The sequence below is a fragment of the Varanus komodoensis genome, unplaced genomic scaffold (genome assembly GCF_004798865.1).
Source record: "Varanus komodoensis strain SLA01 unplaced genomic scaffold, ASM479886v1 scaffold2, whole genome shotgun sequence".
Lineage (NCBI taxonomy): Eukaryota > Metazoa > Chordata > Lepidosauria > Squamata > Varanidae > Varanus > Varanus komodoensis.
This window is the reverse complement of record NW_025335568.1, coordinates 52,498,390-52,523,720: the sequence shown is the minus strand read 5'-3', so window position 1 is coordinate 52,523,720 and position 25,331 is coordinate 52,498,390. Positions and strand designations below refer to the sequence as shown.

General features: G+C 41.3%; 2 protein-coding genes across 9 annotated transcripts; one reads left to right on the top strand and one right to left on the bottom strand.

Moving 5' to 3' along the window:
• Positions 1–473: 473 nt before the first annotated feature.
• LOC123022820 (splicing factor 3B subunit 4-like) lies at positions 474–25,244 on the bottom strand. 8 transcript variants are annotated; one of them, XR_006414586.1, is made up of 8 exons: positions 23,708–23,817; positions 22,869–22,932; positions 21,226–21,305; positions 19,581–19,673; positions 18,334–18,465; positions 16,825–16,953; positions 14,688–14,767; positions 474–574 (listed from the first exon to the last, which is right to left on the bottom strand). XR_006414586.1 is itself a non-coding variant. In XM_044428881.1 (7 exons), exons 3-7 carry the CDS (start codon positions 21,303–21,305, stop codon positions 14,758–14,760), a joined length of 444 nt encoding a protein of 147 aa, XP_044284816.1. In that variant the 5' UTR covers positions 22,869–22,932; positions 23,708–23,817; the 3' UTR covers positions 10,649–14,757. The 8 variants fall into 8 exon arrangements, 3 of the variants coding, with proteins under 3 accessions (XP_044284816.1, XP_044284815.1, XP_044284814.1); XM_044428881.1 differs by lacking the exon at positions 474–574 and having other exon boundaries at positions 10,649–14,767; XR_006414589.1 differs by lacking the exon at positions 474–574 and having other exon boundaries at positions 10,649–17,045; positions 18,334–19,511; positions 19,612–19,673.
• MRPS10 (mitochondrial ribosomal protein S10) lies at positions 2,031–6,655 on the top strand. Its single transcript, XM_044428878.1, has 7 exons — positions 2,031–2,128; positions 3,572–3,630; positions 3,800–3,872; positions 4,657–4,796; positions 5,439–5,547; positions 5,887–5,976; positions 6,302–6,655. Exons 1-7 carry the CDS (start codon positions 2,084–2,086, stop codon positions 6,386–6,388), a joined length of 603 nt encoding a protein of 200 aa, XP_044284813.1. The 5' UTR covers positions 2,031–2,083; the 3' UTR covers positions 6,389–6,655.
• Positions 25,245–25,331: the final 87 nt, after the last annotated feature.

Genomic DNA, 25,331 nt, shown 5'->3' with positions numbered 1-25,331 from the left:
AGGCATGGGCTTGGTGCTCAGAGTCCAACTTTGAGGTCATAGGATCTTAGAGGTGGGCTTCTGAATAATCTTGTGGGCCTGCAGACATTGGCAACCCAGTGTGGCATAGTGGTTAAGAGTGCTGGGCTTTGGAGATCTGAGTTGCAAAGCTACCTCACAGAAACTGAAGAGCTGTAGTTATTACCAAAATATTCTTGGCTAGGCTTTTGTGGTGATTTGGCACCTTAACCCAGTTCAGATGATCAAATTCTGGCTTAAGAAACCCCTTTGCTGCTACCTTTCATAAGAATACTCAGAGTCAAAATCATCCAGTACAGAGCATTAGAAACAAAAAAGGCAATCCCTGCCTTTGAAAATCACTGACACATTTGCTGGACAGGCTCTTGATCATTTCAGAAGTGTCAGGATGACTCCTATCTTGGCCTCTCCATTCTCCCTTATCCACTCATCAGAATGGCCTTTCCCCCCTTCTCTGATGTTGTGTTTCTAACCTCCAGGAGCAGCAAGCATCATTCCATATGTGCTGTTCTTGACCTTGGATCTGGGAATCTGCAATATCCTATGGCCTCTGATTCTGTTGGAAAAAAATGCAGTTAACTATATGTGAACCAGAAACTATGCTTATTCCGAACAAGAATTCTAAAAAAATACACTGTCCTGAATTCACTGTCCTATCTCTGGTGTCAGCCCAGTCACTCTGTTCATGTGAAAAGGCATCCTGCATGTTCAGCTGTAGAGAGGTAAAAGCTAGAGTTGCATATGCTCTCTGATTTCCAGTTTGATTTGGAGTCCCTAGGTCACATGATTAGTGAAAAGCGCATCACACAAGAGAGTTCTGCATGCAACACGTCTGCCCTTTCAATTGGGCACTGACTCCTGAAAGCATTCGAAAAGATGAAAGATTATGGGACTATAACTAGACTTAGATATGTTGCAGTGTTTGTGGGACCTATTTATTGGCACTCGTAGGAAGTACACCTGTACAGGTGTGTGAGAGTATATGCGTATGCATAATTTCTGCTCTCTAGCATTGTAGGCTGCAACAATGCCAGAGTGGAAATAAATACTGCAGTCAAATACATCCTTACTCAGAACTCACTTTCCTGGGGTAAACGGCAGTTCTGAGTAAAAATGTGTATGGCAGCAATATTTAACACCATTTAATAATGCTGGTTTTTTTAAACAAAACACTAAATCCCATTTCCCTGGGGTTGGCCCAAGATGATCAGATGTTAAAGCCTTTTATTAAGATGTTGTAGGTATCTAGCAATTGCTCTGACATGCAGAGATAATTACCTCTTCCCAATCTGCATATGGCAGGTCATAAACATGGTGTACATGTGACATGGCACAGCTGTTACAAGTCAACTAACTGCCTCTCCACTACATCCCATGAAACACGGAGTCATCAATGGTTAGCTGCATTGCAGGGTTGGTATAAGATGCTCTGTTTTAGCAACCTGCCATGTGGAGATAACAAAGGACTACTTTGCAGTTGCGTTCCTGTCAGCCTCCACTCCCTTGCAATATTTTTATGTGGAAAATAACAGTGGGTCAATATAACACTGGACTACATTACCAGAGTTGGTATAATCAGTTTGCTGTCGCGTCCTCAGCTTTCCCAGAATACGGGCATATAACTCGACCTTAACCATTCTTCCTAAATTTTGAGATTAGAACAGTGGACTCTTGCCTGGAAACATTGCGAAGCACTTTTTCTTGTATAATACACCTCGACCACATCCTCTATTGCCTTTTTTAAAGCACTGCCGCCAACACACTGCAAAAGTAAAGTGCTGCCCATTCTCTGTTATCTGCTATCAAAAGCTATAACCTTTTAATTACTCTAATGAGAAGTAGCCGCGACGTCAGTATCTCGAAAACCCCACTGCGCAAACCGAAAGAACTTCCCTCGCCCTCTAGAGGGCGCTCACTCGCAAACGAACTTAACGGTCGGGCGAATCACGGGGACATAGAGATTCCCTCAAAGGAGATAGCAAACTCTGCCGCTCGCGCCCTACCGGAAGTTGCTTCTTTATGTTTTCGTTGCCATAGGAAGTTGCTGTGCAAAGGGGCGAGCAAGATGAATGTGCGGAGAGGACTTACCTTCTTGAGCCGATTGTGGCAGGTAAGTGCAGCGTTGCCGGGGCATGGTTTGGTTTAGCCACCAAGAAGCGGGAACAAAGAACTGCCTAAAATACAGTTCCTGGATGGTGGCTGAGATCTGAAAAAACGGTAGCGCCATGTGGTAGTGTGGAATTCCATGTATGTTTAAGCATTTTTTTAAAATCCTACATCTCTCAGCATTCACCAGCCAGCCCGAGACTGTTTTCTGTCTAAACATGAATAGGATTGCACCCTTAGGTGCTGTCCCAGTCTCACTTGCCTGGGAGCGTGTCCCATGGATCCCCATTGCTGTGCGTCGGAATGGACGGTCAGAAGAGCGGGTGGAAAGTCCTGCTTTTAGTTGACTGAGGAGCAGCGTTCCCGAAATCAATTCAGTAGGCAGCGTGAAGGTTTTAGAACGCTGTTGGATTTTTCTTATCACACAGTTTGTAAAGGCATGGGAGCACTCTGAGCGCCAAAGTAGTAACCCTACTGGCGCCTGTTTAAGGACTTGTATATGCATCACATAGAGGGATGTGACAGTCTTCTGTGCCATCGCTGCCTGAAATAGGAAATTCCTGTCACCTCCTAAATCATCCATTCCTGTATGGGAGTTTTGACTTCTGTATCTTGCACTTCTGCACATACTGCGGTAACTACTGCTAAGATAGCAAAGGATTTGGCAAGCAGCTAGAAGAAACAGTGGGAAATTATGTGTTCATGGAAAAGCAAGTTATTCGTAAGGATAGATAAGCAGCAACTCACTTGCATCTGAAGGCAATATAGACCATATCCTATAAAGCGTTCAGGCACAAGCTTGCTTGAGTCATGTTGGAAATGGGGATTGTATACAGGCGAACCCAGCTGATGGAGAATTGCATATAACAAAAGATAATATAGTCTAGAATCAACTAAAGAGTCAGGCTTTAGATGTGTGTTGACTTTTGTGTTTTTTAACTTTACTCTTTCCTCCCACTTTTTTGTCTTCTGTTGTTTTAGACTATGAACTTGCATGCATGACTTTCTACGGTGGCATCCAATGTGGCTGTCATAACTCAGAGGATTATGGGCATCTAATTAGGTGCAGAAGTCCTGTGAAAGCCATAGATGGCTTTTACCTCAATTTGCAAGGAGGAAGTGCTGAGGCACCAGTGGGATTTCTCATATTCCAGCAAAGCCTTGCTCTTCTCCCTCCTGAATGCCCCCAAAGTAGCTCTTAAGTCACAAGTGCTACAACTATGCTAACTGTGAGGGTGGAGGGAGGATAGTGAAAGGGTAGATTCCTAGCCCAGTTTTAGAATGCATTTATGAGGGTCAGATCCAGGACTCCCAGCCATCCTGCGGCCACTAGATTTGCACCCTTTGACTATTTTTTTAAAAACTAATTTTTGAATACTGAAGTACCTCACCAACGATACCTCAATACAGCTGTCTTACTAAACCAACCATTTTAATTTTATTCTAGGGGCAACAGAATTTCCTTGTAAAAAGTGGAGTTCCTCATAAGCACCACCATTTTCTTCAGTAAGTTTACCTTTCACAGGAAAGTTTGTATCAGTGCAATCCTATATGTGCCTACTCAAAAGCAACTTATTGAATTCAATGAGCTTTACTTGCTCTCAGCTAAGTTTATATTAAATCTAAAATACTTGTGTTCATATCATTACAATGTCATCCTCTCATTCCTTTTCAGAAACAACCATTTGATATGGTTTCAGTTTTCAGGGGCTCACACTGATATTCAACAGCAAAAAGAGAATCCATTGGTATGTCTGAGAAGTGTTGAGATTGTTGTATAGTTTCAGTGAGTAAAAATATGTAGAAATATATCCTGTGGACTGGGATATGCATCGTTTTGTGTGTTTAAACAATGTCACAGTACCATATACCCCTTGAAGTCGCGGTACAGCATTCGTGGCCTCAGTCTTTCGCAGAATTTTCCGTCTGGCGGCTTGCTCACAAGGAGATCGTTTTCTCCGAGCGAGTCCAAACCGATCTCCTTGCAAGCAAGCCGCCCCTGCCTTGCCATGCGTGTGCTCGCCCCCCTGCCCGGCCCATGCCCCCTGCCCGCACCGCCTTGGCGGCCGGCGCCCGTTGCTGGTACCAAATTCACGGTTTTTCACAATTTGCAGGTGCTCTAGGAACGTAATCCCTGCGAATTTTGAGGGACTACTGTATAACAATGCTGCCAGTGTGGCATGTTGGTGGGAGCACTGAGCTGGGCTCAGGAGAGCTGGGCTCTAGTTCCAGCGCAGCCATGAAACTCACTTTGGGCCAGTCACAGACTTGCAGCCTAATCAGCCTCTCAGGGTTGTTTTTGTGGGGATAAAATGGAGAGGAGAACTATGTAAGCCACCTTGGGTTCCTTGCAAGAGGAAAAGTGGGGTATAAAGGTAATGTGGTAACGATGTAAGAGCTTAATTTCTGTATTGCATAACTGCATTCAGAATGAATAATTTACTCTAATGCTAACCTCAACAAACTGTGGTCAGGCTGATGTCCTTTGAAAAAAAATGCTGAATTGCTTATTTCTCTATCTTACCCACCTAGGTATCCGTTTCAGATGAGCCAGACACACTGTATAAGAGACTGGTGGTTTTGGTTAAAGGTCATGACAAAATGGTGTTGGACAGTTATGAATACTTCATGGTGCTTGCGGCAAAAGAACTTGGCGTCTCTATTGAAAAAATGTAAGCACTGTTGACCTTTGCAGTTATTTAGTCATTCTGGAATCTCCTCAAACAACCAAAGTAGCAGGGATTCTCCTTAGCTTTATTCTATGTTCTGAAATATAGTAGTACAATTTCCCTTCCTGGCAGAAAAAGATTCGATATAATGAATGATGGTAAGTTGTATTGAATTAAATGCACTGCATTTTCTGCAGTCAATAGCCAGAATGATATGATCTCCTCGCTTAAGCACCCCAATTCCAGCTTAGGTACAGGAACTTTCAGGTAATGTGTTTAGGAAGCCACATGAGGTCGCTTATGTAACTGGCAAATTTATGGGCCAGAAAGTTAAAACATTTTAACTGTTTTCTCTGTGAAATGTTTTCATATTGAGTAGTAGCTTAATGCTCCTTAAGGTAGAGATTACCTTGGATTCTATCCTATTCATGTTTATTCAAGAGTAATTTAAGTAATGCTTGGAATACAGCCATGCTGTCAGATAGCAAAGTGGGAATGCCACCTAGAGGCTTAGCTCAATTTATTCCTTCCTCCCTGCTGAACACCTCCATTATTGAAAAGGGGGGGCATTGGTAGCGATAATTTCAGAAATAAGCAGATATACTAAAACAACAGTGGTTTCTTGAAAATCTCTATCCCTTTTAGAGAAGTGCCTCCAAAGAAGATGGAACGATTCACACTTCTGAAATCAATACACATTCATAAGAAGCACAGAGTTCAGTATGAAATGAGGACACATTACCGACATATAGAGGTAAGTATATGTTCATATAAAAGAAAAGGTGTGTTTATGATTGTGTAAAGAGAAAAGTTTGATTTTGGAGAGAACAGTGCTGTCTGTGTACATACTTCCACCTTAAACACTGAACTTGTGGTAGGTGGTGACTAGTGTAATATTCTAACCAGACCACAACTGCTTTGACTTATTACTAAGATTACTCCTGAGGTAAGTAACTGCATGAAGGTACAACAGGGCTGTACAGGCTTGGTGGGGGGACCCCACAGTAAGCCAGACATGGCTAAATGATACAGGCAGTCTTCCATCAGAACACAGGTAATTAACTGGAAACTAAGACAATTTTTTTTGTTTCAGTTAAAGCATTTAACTGGCAGCACAGCCAATGTTTACTTGGAGTACATTCAGCGAAACTTACCTGAAGGGGTTGCCATGGAAGTAAAAAAGGTACTGGCTTAAGATTTTTCTTTAGTAAAAAAATGTCTGACTTTTAGCTCTAGTATTAATCAGCATTAATCAAATAGCAAAGGATTTCTGCCACTTAAGAGCCCATCTGCAGCTAAAGAATATGCTGGATTTTAGGGATATGATGGAGAAACATAGAAACAGAAACAGCGAGTCAGAAGGGGCCTCCTGGGCCATCTAGTTTGACTGCTGGCTCCAGCTAGTTCCAGTCAGATTTATATAGATAAAGATTACAGTACAAGAGCTGCAAAGTTTATGAACTCCTGTATTGTATATAAAATTGCTGTCATACATTTTCCTTTTTCAGACCAGATTAGAAAGTCTCCCTGAACATATTCAGAAGCCTGTTTGGGATACACTACCTCCAGTAGAAGAAACAACAAGTAAATCGTAAATGCCTTATCTGTATACTTCTTGCCTTTTAAGTTTTAATTAGCTATAACCTTGTCCTTTGGAAGGCAGGAGAGACCTGTGCTGATTTTGAAACTGGTCTGTAACAGACTAGCTTTTAAGGACCGTTTCTTGACCAAACAGCTATAAATGCATCTGTCAGAAGTTGGCTTATCAGTTTTGAAGAAATCAAGGAAAGCAAAAATCTGACAAAACTGTGTATCATTTGCTTGAACAATTTAAATAAACTTACTGTTCAGTGGTTGTTAAATGCTGAATATATTGAATGGTTACTTGTAATAATCAAACACACATGATTTGAAACTTTTAAGAGAGTACTTTAAAATGAATTTAAAAATTAAAATGAATACAAAGTTCATTAGGGCAAAGTTCCATCATTTGCACCCTTGATGATTGTAAGCCCCTGAACTTGGAGGCTTTATGATCACCCCCTGCTATTGTAGGACACTGTAAGTTAGACCATCCCACTGAAATACCCATTTTCCCCTCTTCTCCAAGGTAGTTTTTCTAGCTGGTGCAGTTTTTTTCATGTTGGGAGGGGAGAAGTAATTGTGTCAGATCTCTTATGCCCTTCTCCAGCATCTGCTCCTTTAGCAGATTATTGACAAGACTGTAGCGATCTGTAGTGAACTATCTGAATCTCAAGAACCTTTTCCAAAAGAATTTCTGGAATAGGTATTAACAAAAATTATCCTTTGTGGTAGGGTTCCTGTTAGAAGATTCATAGTATTCTACGTATCATTCTTTCATGTGCTGCTAAGGATTTTTGGATGAAGGGGGGGTTTGTTACTTGGAGAAGGCAAATGGAAACAGATATCCATGTGGCAAATTCACAGTAACCTGGTTTGCTGTTGAATCTGGGCTGACATGGTGTGTGAATATGGCTGTGTCAACATTAACTATTGCTAACCATGAACAAACCAGAAAAAGAATCTGTGGTTTAAGTTATGACTTCTGAATTGTTTAAATTATGGGTTGTTGTTACACACAAAGTAGGAACATTTTTGCCTTTTTCTCTCAACCGAGACTTATTTAACCTATTTATATCCTGCCTTTTTTCCTTTCGAGGAACTTAAGGCAGCTAACATCTCTCCTCTCAAGGTTATCCTCACAACAACCTTGTGAGGAAGGTTAGACTGAGAATCTGTGCCTGACCTGAAGTTACCCAGTGAGCTCCATGGCCGAGCGGAGACTTGAACCCAGATCTCGAGTCCCAGCCCAGCACTCTTAACCATCACACTACACTGGATCTCACTACACCACACCAACTTCCTTCTAATATCCTTCATGTACGTTCATGTATTTACAGTTCACAAGAACTATTCTTCCAAATTAGTTTCCCATCCATTTTTAAATAGTCATAGGCAGGGTTGGGATGAACCCTTTCAAAATCCATGGACTTCCCCTCGTGCTAAACTCAGTCCTGCAAGCCAAGCTGAAGTCCACAAACACTTATGGACCCCCAGTTGCAAACGCGGCAGCTTTCTCCACCAGGACAGGCTGCCGGATGCAAGAGAGGAACTGCGAGCGGGCGAGCCAGCTGCCATGACCTGCAGCCAAGCTTCTTTGCTGGCGCTGGCACAGTGAGCAGCTGTGCTGGCTGCCATTCCTGGTGGCCAGCCGCCTTCTTGCTTGCTACTGCCAGCAGCAGCAGTGGACATGGAATGGCTCTGCTTGTGCAGTGCACAGGACTCACTTCCTTGAACACTCGGCACACTTGCTATGAACTCAGACTCTGGGCTGCTGCAAATCCATCTGGTGTCCAGGAAGCCAAAACCAGGGTAGCAGATTTGTCGCACAAATGGATTCCTCGCACATCCCTAGTCACAAGGATATATATTTCTGCAGGCTATACTACTAGTTCAAGAAACACTTGGATATGTTCCAGTGGTTTCAGCAGCTTCAATGTAAATTCTTTGTAGATGTTTCCTTATCCATTTATTTCAGTATTATGTTTTTTAATTGCAGCCTTTACTTCTGTCTTAATCCTCTTTATTATCAATTGGACCTAAGTACTGCATCTGATATTTTTTCTTTATAGCTCTCATTTCAGGGCACATGGCTGCAAGGCAGCTTATGGACAATACCAAAACACATTGTTAGAATAAAGAAGCATATGCAAGTTATCTGACTTTTCCCATGGGACAGCTGATGGCCCTCATGTATATTGATAGAGTTGGGGTAGAGACAATCCTACTCAAACAGTAGTGGGCACCTGAAATTTTCTTCACCTGCCTCCCTTCCTTAATTGACAATGACCTCTAAGTATTTAATGTGTAAAACCTAGTTCAGTACTGCATGTTCTCATCTAATACATTGTTTGAAGATGCTAAATGCAATCTTCATTTAGCATCTTCAATATATTAACAATATATTAGTGTAGAATTAGTTTGTAACACAGTATTAGAGACAAGAACATTGTTTTCACCCAGGTAGGGATATTTTTTTGTAGAAGTTATGTCTTCCCTATAGTGCTTTGACCACCTAATGAGAAGGAAGGACTCACTGGAGAGCCTAATGCTGGGAACAAGTGAGGGCAAAAAAAGAAGGGGACGACAGAGGATGAGGTGGCTAGATGGAGTCACTGAAGCTGTTGGTGTGAGCTTAAGTGGATTCCAGGGGATGGTGGAGGACAAGAAGGCCTAGAGGAATGTTGTCCATGGGGTTGCAATGGGTTGGACACAACTTCGCAACTAACAACAATATAGTGCTGTTAGTTATTATCCACCAAGGGAGGGATCAAACTGGAATGTCGAGGTCAGCAGTGTCAGCTACTCAGAGAATTGGGGTTAAGGACTTGGCATTGTGAAATGGCCAAGTTGCTGGCATAGTAATCTTGAGTGGATTCTTTCTAAGCTATTGAGGACTTGCTTTTCTTCCCTTCCTCCTCAAGAGGAAGTGAGGACCAGGTGGTGCCAAAGAGCTTGTCTTAATTAGGGCAGCCCTGAGCAGATGCTAATCTCCCACATAGAGCTTACTAATAACCACAGGATGTTTTAAAAACAATCAAAAGCCTACGGAAATATTTCTAATCCAAGCACAAGCCAATCTGCTTCCCACATAAACACTGTTAATCATTTATTCTGCATTTTCCCACCAGTTCTCCCCTCACAGCAAGTTTCCAAAGTAGACAACACTATTCTTGATTTTCAGATATATGTCACCCTCAGTGTCACTTCAGTGCAATGCTATACATGTTTACTCAGGTATTCAATGTCTGAAGTTTGATCTGAAATCCAAATCCACAACTCCATAACACCAGAGTGGTCATCAATGTGTCTGGAAAAGATGTTTATGTTGCTATCTTATGCACTTGCCTATAAGTGAACATCAACTGACTTCTGAGTAAACATGCATAAGATTGCACTGTAGGCCAAGATTTTTCACTGCAAGATTTTTTTCACTGCAGAACCATCAGATAAACTGATATATTTAACAGTGAATTTTGAGGTATATATTTTACTAACACTGGGACTCTATCTTTGCTTCTAGCCCCAAGGGAACAAAATCACAAGTAACTAAAGCTTTTCTTTGTGTCAGCTGTCTCTTAGCAACTAGATTTGAGGTAACTAGGATACAGAAAAACTGCAACTGTAAGAGGAAAAAGAATACCACTCTGGTACAAGAAAAAATATGATATAGAAACTGTGCACTCTTATCTTAAAATCAAGGTGAATTACTGCCTACTTTGCCATCTATTTGTACTGCAAACTAACCATGTGACTAGGCCTAACGGAAACCACCAGGAAACCCATGAATTACCAGAGATTGCTATTTTGTGGCAGGGGTTACCATTGCTCCAAATCATATAGGTAGCGCTCTACAAAAAAATGAAGTATGCTGGACGTACAATCTCTCAGCAACAATCACAGCACTGGGATATTATTAGACAGGCCTATAACCTATGCCAGTTTTTCAGTTGCTCCTTTAGATTACAGCAAAGCTGTTTGAGAAAACAGCCTGAGTTTTTGTTCTTGCGTAAGCTGAAATGAATATAGCCATACACTTTCCATGCTCTTTTGCAGTGGTAGTTCAGCTCATGGAGTTTGTGCAGGAGCAATCTGTGGTCAATTCTGTTCATTTGCAAGTAAAATTACTTGGATGAATTAATCTAGATACCCAGAACAGCACTGGCCTGATGGCTTCCCTTCCTCAAAGGATACAGCATAGGAGAATGGTGTGTGTTACATATTGTTCACACTGCTGGTACAGTAAATACCACCAATACACAAAGTCACAGTAGTTGCTTTATTAATTTCTCATTTATTGCTACAAAGCTTTTTTCTTTATTAAAATGATGTTACCCTGGAATGACATTTATTACACCAGACAAGTCATTTCTTCCTCCCCGATTCAAGATTGGACTACTTTATGGAACTACTGTATTTCTCTCAAGCTTTGTCTTCCTGAAAATAGTGTTTGCAAAGTTATGAAAAAGGTAGCACAGTCCATGAGAAAGTTTCTCTGTAGAGACCCTACTGAAGTAGCATCTGTGCATCCCCATTAAAGACAGAAGACTATCAATATGTGTTCAGCCTGACAGCAGAGGCCTGCATCTCTCGCGGCACACTGGGACAAATGGGGAGGCAAGGCATCGCCACACTCTGCTTTGTTGATATCCAGGTGCATTAGACTAGCAGCCTTGAAAATGATGTCTACTCTGGCAAAGCAATTAGAATCTCCCGATCGTAATGGAGACAGAAATACATCACCCATTTTATACCTTAGCATACCCTGCTACTACACATAAATTGGACCACAACTGTCATATAAAAGGGGAACTGCCAGTCTCCATTATAGACCACCATGATGAGAAAGCAGTCTTTCACTTCAACCCTTGATTTCTCTTCTAGTATCTGGAAATAAAATGACACTGCAAGACTGTGTGTTTACTTAAAAGTAAGCACTCTAGAGTTCAGAGGGGCTTATTCACATGTAGGTATAGTATTACCTCCTTACCTATTGTGGCATATATTTGCATGTAACAGATGGGAGAATAGGGGCCCATTTTCCAAAACTTTGCAGTGACATTTGTACCTTATCTCAGAAGTAGCCACCTTAACTTTCACATGCTGTAATAAAACAGTTTCCACTTCCTCAAAGAATGTAGTATTGTATTTAAGCCTTTATATTTTAAATCGTGCAGTAGTGATAACAGCATTTCCTCTGGGGGACAAGCAAGTGCAGACTTAGGCCTGGTTCACATTTAATGAAAACCTGAGTGTGGATTGTTGAGTGTGGACCCTGCACTATGGATTTAACTAATCACAGACAATCCAGCGTTCATAACCAAACAAGAATACATGGGGCATATTCCTGGGTTGTTCATAATTAAGAGTTAACCCATAATGCAGGGTTTACACATAATGACAATGTTGAATGATACAATTCAACAACAATCTATGCTTAGTGTTCTGGTTCTGTGCAAACTTGAACTTTTGTGCCACAGCACAAAACAGAGCAGCCTCCAAATATATATCACCAAATGAAGATCCCTATGTAAGTTACATACTAGAGTAAAACTCCTGTAACCATTGCTCAAGTTTGGAAGTGACAGAACACGTGGGAATGATAATTTATACCAGAACAAACCATTATCTGCATGATCACATTTATACAGAAACTATCCAAAATACATGTTGGTATGAAGAATAATTACTCTGAATGACTAAAGGAGAAGTTTATAACCCAGCTATGAACAAATACCCTAGAACTAGGTTTTGGATCTCATTTACCAGAGTGGCTTGGCAGAGAGAGCCAAAGCCATCAAAATGATCTCTTTGGCCAATACTTTACTTCCTGTTTTGCTATGTTATAACCTGCTGGATTTCTTATTCTAGGAAAGGGAGTTGTCTTATTCTAAGCCAGACCCTTGGTCATTCTTGCCCAGCATCCTCAACTCTGGACACAGCTTACGTGTTTCCATTTTGCATTTGTGAGCAATTTTGCCTTTGGTGTCTTATTTTGTTGAACGCTAACCTTGACAGAAAGGCAAGTCCAAAAAAATTTAATAAAGTGACACGCTATGACAAGTACTGAGGTATCTTAAATTTTTAAAGGAGAACATGAAAACACATTCTTTATTGTGTTTATATTGAAAGAGACTCAGCATAGCTGACTCCCACAATACAATCATACTCCAATGGGGTATCAGGAACAGAAATAGTACAGGGTTAAAGCCAAACCAAGTTAGCTAAATTTAGTAACAACTTAAGTTCTTCTCACTGGGACCTTATTTCTACTGGATCTAACATACACTTTTAAGATTATTCAGGCAGCATTTTGTTCCCATCTGTGGCCTGTCTTTGGCCGCCACTTACTAAGGAACAGTTTCCTTGAGGGCCTCAGAGTGGAAGTTGTGCCAAGCAGGGGTTCATGACAGGGACAGGCCTTCTTAAAATATGTATCAATAATGTCACCAATATAAAGATCGTATTTTCATTCTTCCAGTTTGCACTGGAGCACCATTATATTTTATTTATTGCTCTTTTATATACACTCTGAAGTTCTTAACTTGGTAAGATTCAATGCAAAAAGGGTAACCATAAAAAGAGGGGTCATACAAGCTCATTTGGCTGAAAAGCAACCCTACTGCATCACATGAAATGCAGAACTCAAAACAATGAAATGGAACCAGAGGTAGACACCACTCTAAGTTGTCTCGAATTTGGCTAACGTTCCTGTCAATCTGGCTCTTCCCTAAAGCAATGCAAAATAAAAGCTATGAAAAGCACTTCCGCAACCATAGCACTGAAAAGGAAAAAAAGGCGAACAGGCTGATAAAAGGGGCTGAATAAGGAATGCAGGTGTCTGTCAAAACCGTTTACTTGCGCGCGCGCGCGTGTGTGTGTATATATATATATATATGAGATGGCTGCAGCAAGCTTAATATGCTAGAGCAAGCAATGAATGCTAATTCCTTATGAACATTTGTACATATTTAGCTTTAAAAATTAAAGAAAAATCAGATAAAAAGTTTGGGTAACTTGCTACTTTATTTTAAATTTCACACAGTACCGTCCTCTAGATTACAGTGAAAGAAAAAATTAAGTTAATTGCCGTATTACAGTTCAAATGTGTTTGCATTAGTTTTTTCTCTTGGGTTAGTTTTCCTTATAGCAATATGCAATATCTTGCTATTAAATATATAGCATGGTATTAATTTATTGGTTAATGCCAAGACAGCCAGCAGTCCTTCACTGCTCTGGTACTATTTCTTCAGCAACTGGTACAAGAGTGTAGGAGAACTGACATAATAATCTTTTTCTTCTTGCACTTTTGAGAGCAGCCAAAGAACACTCAAGAGACACCTGCTGCCATTGTTCATTTTATCTGGGGATAGGCCGCAGTTCTGTGGTCTTTGCATCATGGGCATCAGGTTCAATGTCTGACAGCCCAGGAAAAAGGGGTCTTAGACAGCAGGGCCGAAGAACAGCTGTCTCTGCTGAGACTTTGGAAAACTGCTGTGAATCAGAACAGAATACTGGGCCAGACTGACCAATGGCTGGAGGCATCAGATGTTTAAAAAAATACAGTGCTTTTGATCCACAGAAGAGCAAGCAGAACTTGCACAGCAAGCTTCCCTGGTTCCTTTCTTCCACTGCAGCCTCACCCAGCACAGCCAAGACAATGCTGGATAAAGGCAGGTCCCCAGCCACAGGAATAGAACTCCTTTTTAGGCCTTGTCCTCCAGCACAGTAAGGCTGGACCTAAGTTGGTGTGGGAAGGGCCTGTGTGCCAGGCCTCATACTCTGCGTAATGTACTAATGTACCCTGTTCAGGTTTAATATCTGAATAGGCTTTATGCACTGTTCAATGAGGAAACACGGATCCAAATAAAGCTAACGGGGGGGCGGGGGGGAATACTCGCCATAGGAGCACTGTACTGTGATTTAGCATGCACTGCACCCAGATACAGCTACTTCTGCTTCACACAGACACACCATTCTGTGAGGTTATTTCTGGCTATAACTGCATGGTAGAGATCTGACTAAAACCCAGCCTTATGAATATGCTAGACACATGCCTGGTTCACCCACTACCAGTGTACTTGACCGCCCAGTTCCTGGAACTGAACTTGTCGTGAATCCAGGCAGACAACTGGGATCCATCATGAGGCATCTGCAAACCCTGAACCAATCCCTTGAGCAGAACAATATCAAGACTGTGCTATGTGCGCGCATGTGCATTTCAAACATGAATAGAAGTCAGATGAATGTCCGCTTTGCCTAAGGAAAAAGAAAGTAAGCAGGGGGAGGAGAATGTTTTAAATACTCTCTCACCTTCAATAAGGCCTTGATGAAAGCTCTCCCAAAGGTCTGCATGTCATCTCTCACTGGCCTCAAAGGGTGACTATGTTACCCTTCAGAAGATAATAACAGCATCATTCTTTTACCATTGGGCATCATGAGAACTATTAATCAATTTATTTCATTTTTTGTGTTTTTTTAAGTTACCATTTAATACTATGCTTTAAGCTAACACAGGCTTGGTCATAATAGTCATGCTTACATTAGAGCAGAACGACTGAACTTAACAAGATTTAAATGGGTAATGACTGAATAAGATCTCATTGATTTCAAGGGGACTTCTCTAGGAACTCAAAATTATAAACAAAACATTGCTTTAATAAGGATTTAACTAGGTTTTAGTACTGAATAAGTCTATTCTGATACCCATATTATACACAGCAGAAAATTTTCACTTTACAAGCTCACAATGCAAAGGTTAAACATTAGCTTTTGGAATTAAGGGTGGTGAAAATCTGAACAAGTACCAACCCAAGTCCTATCTTTTTTTTTAAACCAAGGCTCAAGTTAGTATCTTGTTCACCTATCAAATAACTGGAAGCCAAATATAAGGGTAGAATGAACATATGTATATGGGCTTTCATACCTCCATTTATCCTTTTCATTTTATTTTACTTTGGACCCAATGTAGCGAATGCTCAAGTTAAAAAGTCCCAATTGCACCAGACTGGTAAAAAAACAACAACCCCAAACTTTTAATTCAGCCCTCAGCACAAATGAATGCAGAATGTATTAAGAAATTAAGTAATTTACAGACTGTGATCATCCTTGACATTAAACAGCACTGCTTCAAAACTTTACAGTTTTATCTGTCATTTCAGTAACATAGTACCTGCATGCTCCACTTTTTGTAAGTTTTTCCAGTGCCACAGAACAAAATGAAATCTAAAATGATGCAATGTACAGCCATCTATAATTACAACAGTATGTACACTGTAGATTTTAACATATCCATTAATCTTAAGTTGCAGATAATATCACCAGCTGCAATTATACAATTGGTAAAATGTTCAGCTATTACATTTATGTATAGGACTAGAAATGTAAACATGAAGGTCAAGCTGTGTATGAAGGATTACTAAACATTAAAACAGGCGCCATAAACTTTCGCTCATTTATAAAAACTCTTTTCTTTTTAAATTAACAAATTCTCTTTTCTTTTTAAATTAACACTCTCAGCTCATTTTATCCATTACATTTTATGCATTGGTTACATTTCCAGACATCAGACAGAATAGTTGCCTTGCAGCAAGATGTTTCATTTTCAGTATTTACTGTCACCAAATGTTATGTGCAATTGAAACAAGAGTTCACAAGATATAGAGTATATGAAATACAAGGTACTAAAGCAGATTGAGAACTAGACTAATAATGCTGCACACATGTTAAATATATATGGTGTGAATATTAAATTAAAAGCTTGACCTATTGTTAGGAGCTGATTTTTAACTTGTGCAGATGCCAAGTGTCTACAAATTCCAGACTTTGAAAATGACTCTGCTTCAAACTGTCCAAGGAGTCACAGGTCTTTAGGGTACATTTAAAAATATATGGCTTTTACCAACTTGGTGCATAAGGGCTGTTGGAAAAATATGTATGTCAGAGTTCTATTAATTTTCTTTGCCATCTTTAATGCTTTACAGGCAGTTCTTAGTCTAGCCATTTCAAATGGTCTTAAGGTAAGAAGCAAGCATCCCTGTTACTCAATTTAAAGAATAAGCCTCTTTAATAGTGTCTGCCACCTGGCGGCCCAGGCCATCTCTGGCCCCGTCCAGGTGGCGGAGGGGCTGGTGCACCAGGTCCATTGAGAAAGCTGTATAAAAGGATAAAAATAATAATTGCATTTTTCCCTCCTTCTCACAAGGTATTTTTAAAATAACACACTTAAAATATAACACATAACTATTTGGAATATGCTTTCACCATGCATATTTTAAAGGCTTCCAAGGTGAGAAAAACATTATGCTAGGATTAAGATCTGTGTTTTTTTTTAGTCTGTATGATGGCTTTTAATTTAACTTCCTCAAGTTTTAATGAATTTTCTGTAAATATCATTAATGTGGGAAATAAAATGTTCTTAAAAAGGAAAAATGGAAAGAAACGTCCTTACCCTCTTGGAGGTGGAAACTGGCCTCGTGGCCATGGAAGCATTCCTCTAGCTCTGGGGGGAGGAGGCCTGCCCCTGAAGCCCATTAAACCAGGTGGTGGTGGAGAAAGAGGAGGGAGAGGAACCCCATATCTGCACAGACAGATGTAACTCTTGTCATCACTAGGTCCTGCTTCAGAGAGAATTTTCTGCCATTTATAACTGGGTGTAGAAATCCCATTGTGCTGTGGATACATTTTGAATATATAGAACAATATACTAATCACTGCAGCTAATCTCACACAATTTCTGGAATTACACAATTCAGTAAATGCAAATTTGGGGAAAGCATTTCCCTAAATGGAAATGCGCTCAGATTGCAGGACACTGTTTAAGGGCACAGCCCATTGGATTCTCCCCTTGAGGATCATAAGACTCCAAGCTGGAGGCCTGCAAACATCCTGTGCAAAGAGGGGTGGCAGCAGAAGGTATATTTGCCTCTCTGCTGCTCTTTATTTTTGCTAGATGGCTGTTTTCATCTGTCCAGCTTTGGAAGAGGAAAGAAGGAGGCTGCAAAGGACACAAGATACGTTATTCCTGGCCTAAGCAGCTTCCCATCCTCCCTGAGGTTGAACTCTCATCTTTGACGAGGCAGCCAGCTTGGTTCTTTCCTTACCCGCTGGGAATGTGGGGGAAGAAGCAGATTTGACAGTGAATTCTCAGCTCCAAAGTCTGAGTTACATTACTGGCTTTGGACATAAGAATCAGAAGCATATTCCCCCACTATTTGATACCTAGGGGTGCATTCCCTAAAGTATGTCCAGTATCACTGAATAAAATGAAAAAGTTTAAGCAATGGATGTGCTAAAGCATTCTGCTGTTAAGCACTCCGGGTCACCTAGGTGGAGAAGAGGAAAGGGGTGGAATGTGAAAAATCTGAAGCTTGAATGTGCTGTGCTGAATTATGGTTTGGCATAACATACAAATGTGGCCTGTACTTCAAAGTTTTTAAATCTGATCAGGACTGTCCTGAGGTAAAATTTACTACACCCAAACTTTCTGAGATGGCATTCCTGACAGTGAATCACACCCAGCTCAGGGCTGTTTTGCCTGCTTAAGATTTCAAAAGACACTAATTGCAATGTGGCCTCCCCAGTGGAAAATCTCCCATCACAGATCCTGTGACATTCTATCTCTTTACAATGTTGTGTGCAAAAACTTCCATACATGGTCTGTTTAAAATTTTCCCAAATATTTTTTTAAATAAGCAAGAGAGAAGGAAGAGAGAGATCATGCTTCTCACAGTAGCTGCATTTGTCAAATTACTCAAATGGTTTACACACTTAGGCAAACTGTGACTTTACCTATTTTGGGCACTGTTCTTGGGGAACAAACATTCCTAACTCTCTCTAGCCCCTGTCAAACACAAACTTTGAACAAGACAGAAACCTTCTGAGTAAGAGCCACAGTGGGGTGAACCAACCGACACCACGGCCCTTTAAATATATCTGCACTGACATCCTCAATACTAACCGTGGTGGTGGAGGCAGAAAAGGCATTCTCATCATTCCTCTTACGGGTGGAAATGGTGGAAAAAACGGTCCCCCTCGTACTCCTCTTTGACCTCTTGCATCTGGATATGGGCGCATTCTTCCCATTCCACGTCTACAAAAAACAATCTACCAATTCAGTATCTAAAGGCTATGAACATCTCAGCAGAGCTTAACAGAGAGGCAAAGCAGCTAGAACTTTTTCTATATAGAGGCACAATAGGTATCTAATTAATCAAATTCTACTAAGCTGTGCAAGAGTATTAAGGTGAAAGATTTAGAACAGATAGACACACTGCTAGCTAATAAAAATGTTCAGCTTGTGAAAATAATAACAGTGAATTAGTTGCAACAGCCAATCATTTGCAGAATTTACCCATAGATACTTGTACAAATTGCTCCTTCAGTAACCTTGTATCTCCTCAATATTTATGTACAATATTCATGCACTGTGAGAAGTCAACAATTTCAAGCATAAATTGTATTACAGAAAATGAGTTTTTGCCCATTTATATTCAAATATCATTGTAACACACCATCCAAAACAACAAAAGGAGAGAAAACATAGAAAGCACCCCTGAAGCCATCACATCTCTATTGACATGTTGACCTTGTGATTTTTTTTAAACTTAGAATTCTAATGCACAAAGAACTGCACTATTTCAATAGGAACACAGACCCACATTTCTCTCCTTTTGAAGTCTGCAAAACTAGGGCAAGCATGCATTTTAATTGCAACTGTGCATATTAAAACTTTGCCAATTAGGAAGACATTAAGGGTGCCATCCAATGTGGCTTCCTGTAACCCTCCAAACTCAGAGGATTATGGGCATCCAGTTGAGTGTGGGAGAAGCACAAAGGCAAGGATTGCCTTCGCTCTTCTCCTGCCTTGAAAAGGCAAAGACAACCAATTTTAGCCATCAATGTCTTTTGCCCCTGCTCAGGAGGGGGGCCTGAGCTACTCCTATAATTCCCGGTATCCCAGCAGAGTCTCAGTCTTTCTACCCCTCACTGTACACCAGCTCTGACAACACAGCTCCAACCTTGGGACACTTTTCTAACATCAGATTTGGACTCCAACCTATCCTCTGGCAACCTGGGCAACATCTAGCAGTCACAGGAGTGTGTCCTGAAAGCTTCTATTTTGTTACAAGCAGATCTCTGTAATAAAAAGAGACTGGTGTCAGAGAAGTAGACAGCACAAACAGCAACTTATATCGCAAGAATTACCTTATAGGTCCAAAACCATTGAGTGTTCTACCTCGCATTTTCCCTATAGAGTATCCTCTGCCACCTCGGCCTCTTCCCCGACCGCGTGGTCCTCTGGACATAACAAAAGGAAACATATGAAACTCAGGCACTTCTGCTTAAGGAACCAATTAATACGGCGATTTTTGCTATGCAGCTTAGCATAATCTGGTTGTAGTGATACTTGACTACTCTTCACCTAGAGGATTATACAGTGGTACCCTGGCTCACAAATGCTTCAGTTCACAGCCAAATTGGGTCGCAAACAGAAATATCATAAAATTTTTGCCCCAAATCACAAACTCTGCATCGGGTTATGATCAGGAGCCGCCCGCCTTCCCTGCACAGGCGACATCACAGTCATGCGGGGGGGGGGGGGGAATGGCCTCGTTCGTCCTGAGGGGAGATGACTGCAATTGCGCCCGTGTTCCCTGCCTGAGTGCGCCCACACCTGAGCCCGCCTCCCCCCCAGCACGCCCACGCCTGTGCCCGCCTACCCCCAGCACACCCGCACCTGCCTCCCCCAGCGTGCCCACACCTGCACCCACCTACCCCCCAGCACACCCGTGATCGTGCCCATCCCCCCCCCGCACAATCACTGGTGGGGGGATGGCCACGATCTTTGTTGTTCTTTGTCACTTTGCTACAAATTTTTGTGATTAAAAAAAAAATAGTTGCAGAACGGATTAACCCTATTTACATTGACCCTTCTGGGGAAATTTGACTTGGCTCACAACCAGAGTCCTGGAACGGATTAAGTTCATGAGCCAAGCAAGGTACCACTGTACTTGAAATCCCTGGATTCAATGCTAGCTCAGTACCAAGCTATACAAGATGGCAGAGATCCATGAGCAGATCTTCCAATGACATTCCTTTTTACTTTAAAGCATCCAATGTGTGTTTTTATGCAAAAATCTGAATGGAAAAACATTTTAAACTTGAAATTTAAACTTCACCACATATATTGAAAATACCAATATTCTACCTACAAGACACTCCTATCTGAAACAATAAAATTAAACATTTCAAAAAACCATGTTTAAAGGCACAATACTATGTAAATTTATATAAAGCAGAAACCTACACCTTCCAACATGCCCCAGCCACCTTGCATAGGACTGTACCCTAAGTGTACAATCCTATGTCCCATATCTTTGATGTACATAAGTCTCTGAACATGGAGGTTCACGAACATCTTATGGGTAGAATTAGACACAGCAGTTGTAATCTCTGCTATCACTGCATCTTGTGCTGGATATTTTACCCAGATGACCATTTCCAGCAACCTTCATAAAGCACTGGGGAGAGAGAGGGAAGGAGGCTAGAATGCTGATAGGGGCTGTCATACATCTTTTCCCCCACCTTTCCCCTTCTGAGGCCAAGTTGTAACCCCAGGAGGAATGAGTCAATGTGTTTCTTTCTGTACTGGCTGCACATGGAGCAGCACAGGAGCTCAACTTCTGGCATCTCAGCTCTGTGACTGCAGATCTTTAAGCTGGGGTTCTGAAAAATCCTATGGCCTTCCAGATGATATTGTGAGGCCATAGGATCAAGCCCTAAGAAGGTGATCACGCACTTTGTATTCTACTGTATTAACCAGAATAGCAAATTAGAAATGGTGTCTCACTTTTTCTTAGCTTCAGTCACTTCTATGTTTTCTGGAGCAGATTCAGGCTGATCCATTAGGACTCCAGCTTCTTCTTCCATCTATTATAAAAAGACAAACAGTTTAATCCTTTAGATTTATGAAGAAATTCTCCCCACATCTAGTTTTGGCCATTCCTTAGCATGGTATTAAAAATATAAACTAGATACTAATGATTAAATATCACTTTACTGACACAAAGAAAAATGTTGGAATATGCCTGCTATGTTGTCTATGCAGTCTTTGCACCATGTTTCAAATAAACATTACTCAAATAGTCCACACTACTCTTTACTGTATTTTATTTGTTTTTATGTTATGTTTTAATTGAGATTTTATTTTTATTCTGAATTTAACCATTAGCCTCCCTGGCTACCATTCTTTGCCGGAAAGGTGAAATATAAATACTGCATAAATAACCCACACCAGTGTAATATGGTGGTATAGTAGTTAACACGGGACTGGGAGTTAGGAGATCCAAGTTCTAGTCCCTGTTCAGTCATGGAGCCCATTGGATGACTTTGGGCCAGTCAAAGACTCTCAGCCCAACCTAACTCACAAGGGGAGTTTACAGTCCCTTTCTCTCTCTACACACAAGGGGTAGGTTGGGCTTTGGGGATAAGAGTGAGAGCAAGTGGAAGAGAATTATGTAAGCCTCTTTGAGTTCACTGTAAGAAAAAAAGCTGGGATATGCATCTACATTAAATACATAAAATAAAATAAATGTCTTGGCTGCTGAGAAGAGGGACCTGCATGGGTATGAGAGTCAGTTCAGTGAATATGCCAGGTAGGCTTACATGAACACTGTTGGCAACAGTGAATCAGAGAACATGAAAGGGTTTAATCCATCAAGAATAAGGCAAATGTCAAACTTCTTTACTAATGAAATCTTCTCCCCTTGCTGTTAGGTACTGTTCACAGATCACTCAGATGGTAAAACTGACAAAAATAATAAAAGTATGAGGGGGTAGACAGGCATATGATGTACTGGTTAGCAAATGGAGTGCATTATTATGGGAAGGAAGTCAGTGTGTAGCCACAAAACCTTATTAAACCACCCATCTAATCTATTTTATTTTAAATTAATTGAAACACATCTTATAGGATTTATTGAAATTTGTTATCAAAGTTTAAAATAAAATAGAAGTGTGATATAGCATACATTGTGTTGTATATTGTAATTATACCTTTTGCCCAGCTTGCTCTAAATATCTAATAAATGTTTAAAATAACGGCACATATTAACATATGTCTACCCATACAGCTTACTCACAGGTAAACTCCTTATACATCTTTAGACATAAGTCCTGCAATTCTGGCATGCCCCAAGCAGCCATTTTGGCTGGGGCATGCTGGGAACTGTTGGCTTTTTACTTTTTGTAGGATTGCATCCTAAATTAAATATTAAACAGATGCTCATGAAATTCAAATTATTTCAGTTGTAGTAAATAGTAGCAGAAGAGGGAAACACGAAGATATAAAAGGATACAGAGAGGAATATATTAATGGAGAAAAGAGGGCTGGGTTCCCCTTCTAGTGCTGGACTGGAGAAGTTCAGGTTTTAATCCCCAGTGGTCCATGAAGCTCACTGGGACACTTTAGGCCAGTCACTCAGTCTAACCTACCTCTCAGGATTGTTGATTTGAGTAGTAAATGAAGTGGAAATCTATGTAATCCAACTTGGGTTCCCTGCAATTGGAGAAAAGGTGGTATATAAATGTAGCCTAATAAAATTAGAGAGACTGGTTTCCCCTTCTATGAAACATACAAATGCATTTAGAATAAAAGTGTAAGGGTCCACAAATGGAACCCTCTACTAATGGAACAGTCACAGTCTGTTCTCGGCATTCCACTGCCAGAGTGGAGTTTACAGTCCCTTTCTCACTCTACACAAATGCCTAGGAGTTAAGGCAGCCGATAAAGCAGATCCCAGTCCATAAACACTACTTACATACAGTCATAAGCCTGAAGTTTTTAATGTGCCACAAGTCTAATGCAATCCTTTACATACCAAGGAAAGCTCCAATGAGTTGAACTACGCCTAATCCCAAGTACAGCACTGCAGCCTTACTTCTGTATTATCTACAATAAAAGCCCCACTGAGTGCAATGTGATTTACGTCCAGGTAGGTGTGTATACAAGAAGGCGGCAGTCTTCACTGCCTAAGACTGGGCTTTTGATACCCGAGCATGGAAATGAATAATAGAGGAGCCACTGAAACCTTCTCCAGCCAAGGGAAAAGAAAGGCTGCTGGAAGTTGCAGTCGGACACAAGTGGAGAACTTCAGGTTGCAGGAAGCCGGGGAACCGCCTGCGCGCGCTACTTCAAGAGTTCCATTGGGAGCAGAATCTGGCCACGACCCGGGCTGGGTTAGAGGGACCTTTTAGCCTCACCCAGCAAGGCAAGTCCTACATGCTGAAAGTGTAAGAAAAACAATCGAAACCCTGAGGCGGCGAGGACTTACCACTCAGCCCTTGCGAACGGAGCCCGCGCCCTGCCAGAAATAACGCCCCAGCCCCGCTGAAGGGTGGGAGGAGAAACACCAACTTTCCCTTCTCCAGGCTCAGCCCACAAACAAAACCCACTTCAAAATGGCGCCGCGGCAGATCCCCACGAGGGAGTGGGAGGCCACGCCCACTCGGGAAAATGGGCGGGGCTGGCTTGCTGGCGGCCGGCGCTCTTCATTCCATGGCGCCCGGACGGGCTGCGACCAGATTGCCCCTAGAAAGCGGGAACTGGTCGCCCCAGAGGCCCTAAACCTGTTTACTCAGAAGGCAGCCCACTGAGTTACTTCCAGTCGTGCAAAAGATTGCCACCTACCAGTAAGCACATGCTCTCCAGATGTTCAGGACTACAATTCCCAGAGCCCCCTCCACAAACACCATACTGGCTAAGGCTTAGGGGAATTGTAGTTCAAAATATTTAGAAGGCACTTAGGTTCGGCTTTAAGGCTGCCATCCGGGAGCACATTCTATCGGGAGTAAATCCTATTAAACTCAGTGAGACTTACTGAGAGCAAAAACATCCAAGAGTCTTCTTCCATCTTAAAAAGGAACAAATTAATCATGGCACAAGCTTTCTTGTCAGGATAGCTTTTGGATGCTCCAGATTATTAAGGATGCATCCATAAGGGAATACATATTTTGTCACTCTTCCATCATTATTGTCAAAATTTTATTCTGATTTCCTCCAACACAATACATGTATTTAATTAATTGTTTCTTAAACTCTATTAATACTCGAATCTATTTAAAGTAACAGAGGGCATCTCATTAGAAACCTGGTATTTCTTCTCAGGAATTGCAGCGCGATCCTAGACACATTTAAGTGCAATCCTATGTTTGCTTAGGAAAAAAAGTTGTAGGACTTTTTTCCGGTTAAACACGCATAGCAGTGCACCCATATCGAGATGAAGCGTCGCGTTCCAATGGGTTCACGAGTATTTGCTCCCAAATGCTCTCTAGCCTGGATTATTGTTACAGGATTGTGCAGATATCAGGGGGAAGTTGCCTCGAAATGTACTGGTAAGAAGAATCTCATTGGATCAGACCAGATGCCCTGCTTCAGAGCAACCCTAGTCCGTTTACCTGAAAGTAGATCTCATTGTATTCGGTGCTTACTTCCAGGTAAGCGTGCGTATGCTTGAGGCTTTAGGATAGGATACACTTACCTGGAGTAATTTATTTACTTTTTATTTATTACATTTATATGCCGGCCCAAAGCCCAAGTGGATGGCTTACAACAGAACAACGATAAAACAACAAAAAAACCAGAAGCCCTATAGAACACAACCAAACTTACTTCAGATAAAAACAAGTAAGATTGCACCGTTAGTGAAGAATCCAGATTCCCAGGTGGCCAGCCAGGCACAGTGAAGAGCAGTACAAAGAATTAAAAAATACTTATGCGGGCACTCAGTCTCTTAGAACACTATGATGTCTGTTCTTATCTTATCTAAAGGGTTGCCACTTTTTCTCCAAGCGCAAATGGTTAAAATAAAGCACTACTACTACTGCAGGCTAGCAATCAACATACCTGCCACAAACCCACAACACACGCTGCAGACTAAGCTGCGCTTGCTGTCGCAA

Excerpts from the sequence above, each read along its gene's own strand:
- MRPS10 (XM_044428878.1), top strand. The coding sequence starts at position 2,084 with ATGAATGTGCGGAGAGGACTTACCTTCTTGAGCCGATTGTGGCAG. Across the intron at positions 3,631-3,799 it reads AAGCACCACCATTTTCTTCA|AAACAACCATTTGATATGGT; the intron begins GTAAGTTTACCT and ends ATTCCTTTTCAG. Across the intron at positions 3,873-4,656 it reads AGCAAAAAGAGAATCCATTG|GTATCCGTTTCAGATGAGCC; the intron begins GTATGTCTGAGA and ends TTACCCACCTAG.
- LOC123022820 (XM_044428880.1), bottom strand. The coding sequence starts at position 21,305 with ATGGAAGAAGAAGCTGGAGTCCTAATGGATCAGCCTGAATCTGCTCCA. Across the intron at positions 18,466-19,580 it reads AATGGTTTTGGACCTATAAG|ACGTGGAATGGGAAGAATGC; the intron begins GTAATTCTTGCG and ends TGTTTTTTGTAG. Across the intron at positions 16,528-16,824 it reads CAGTTTCCACCTCCAAGAGG|CTTTCTCAATGGACCTGGTG; the intron begins GTAAGGACGTTT and ends CCTTTTATACAG.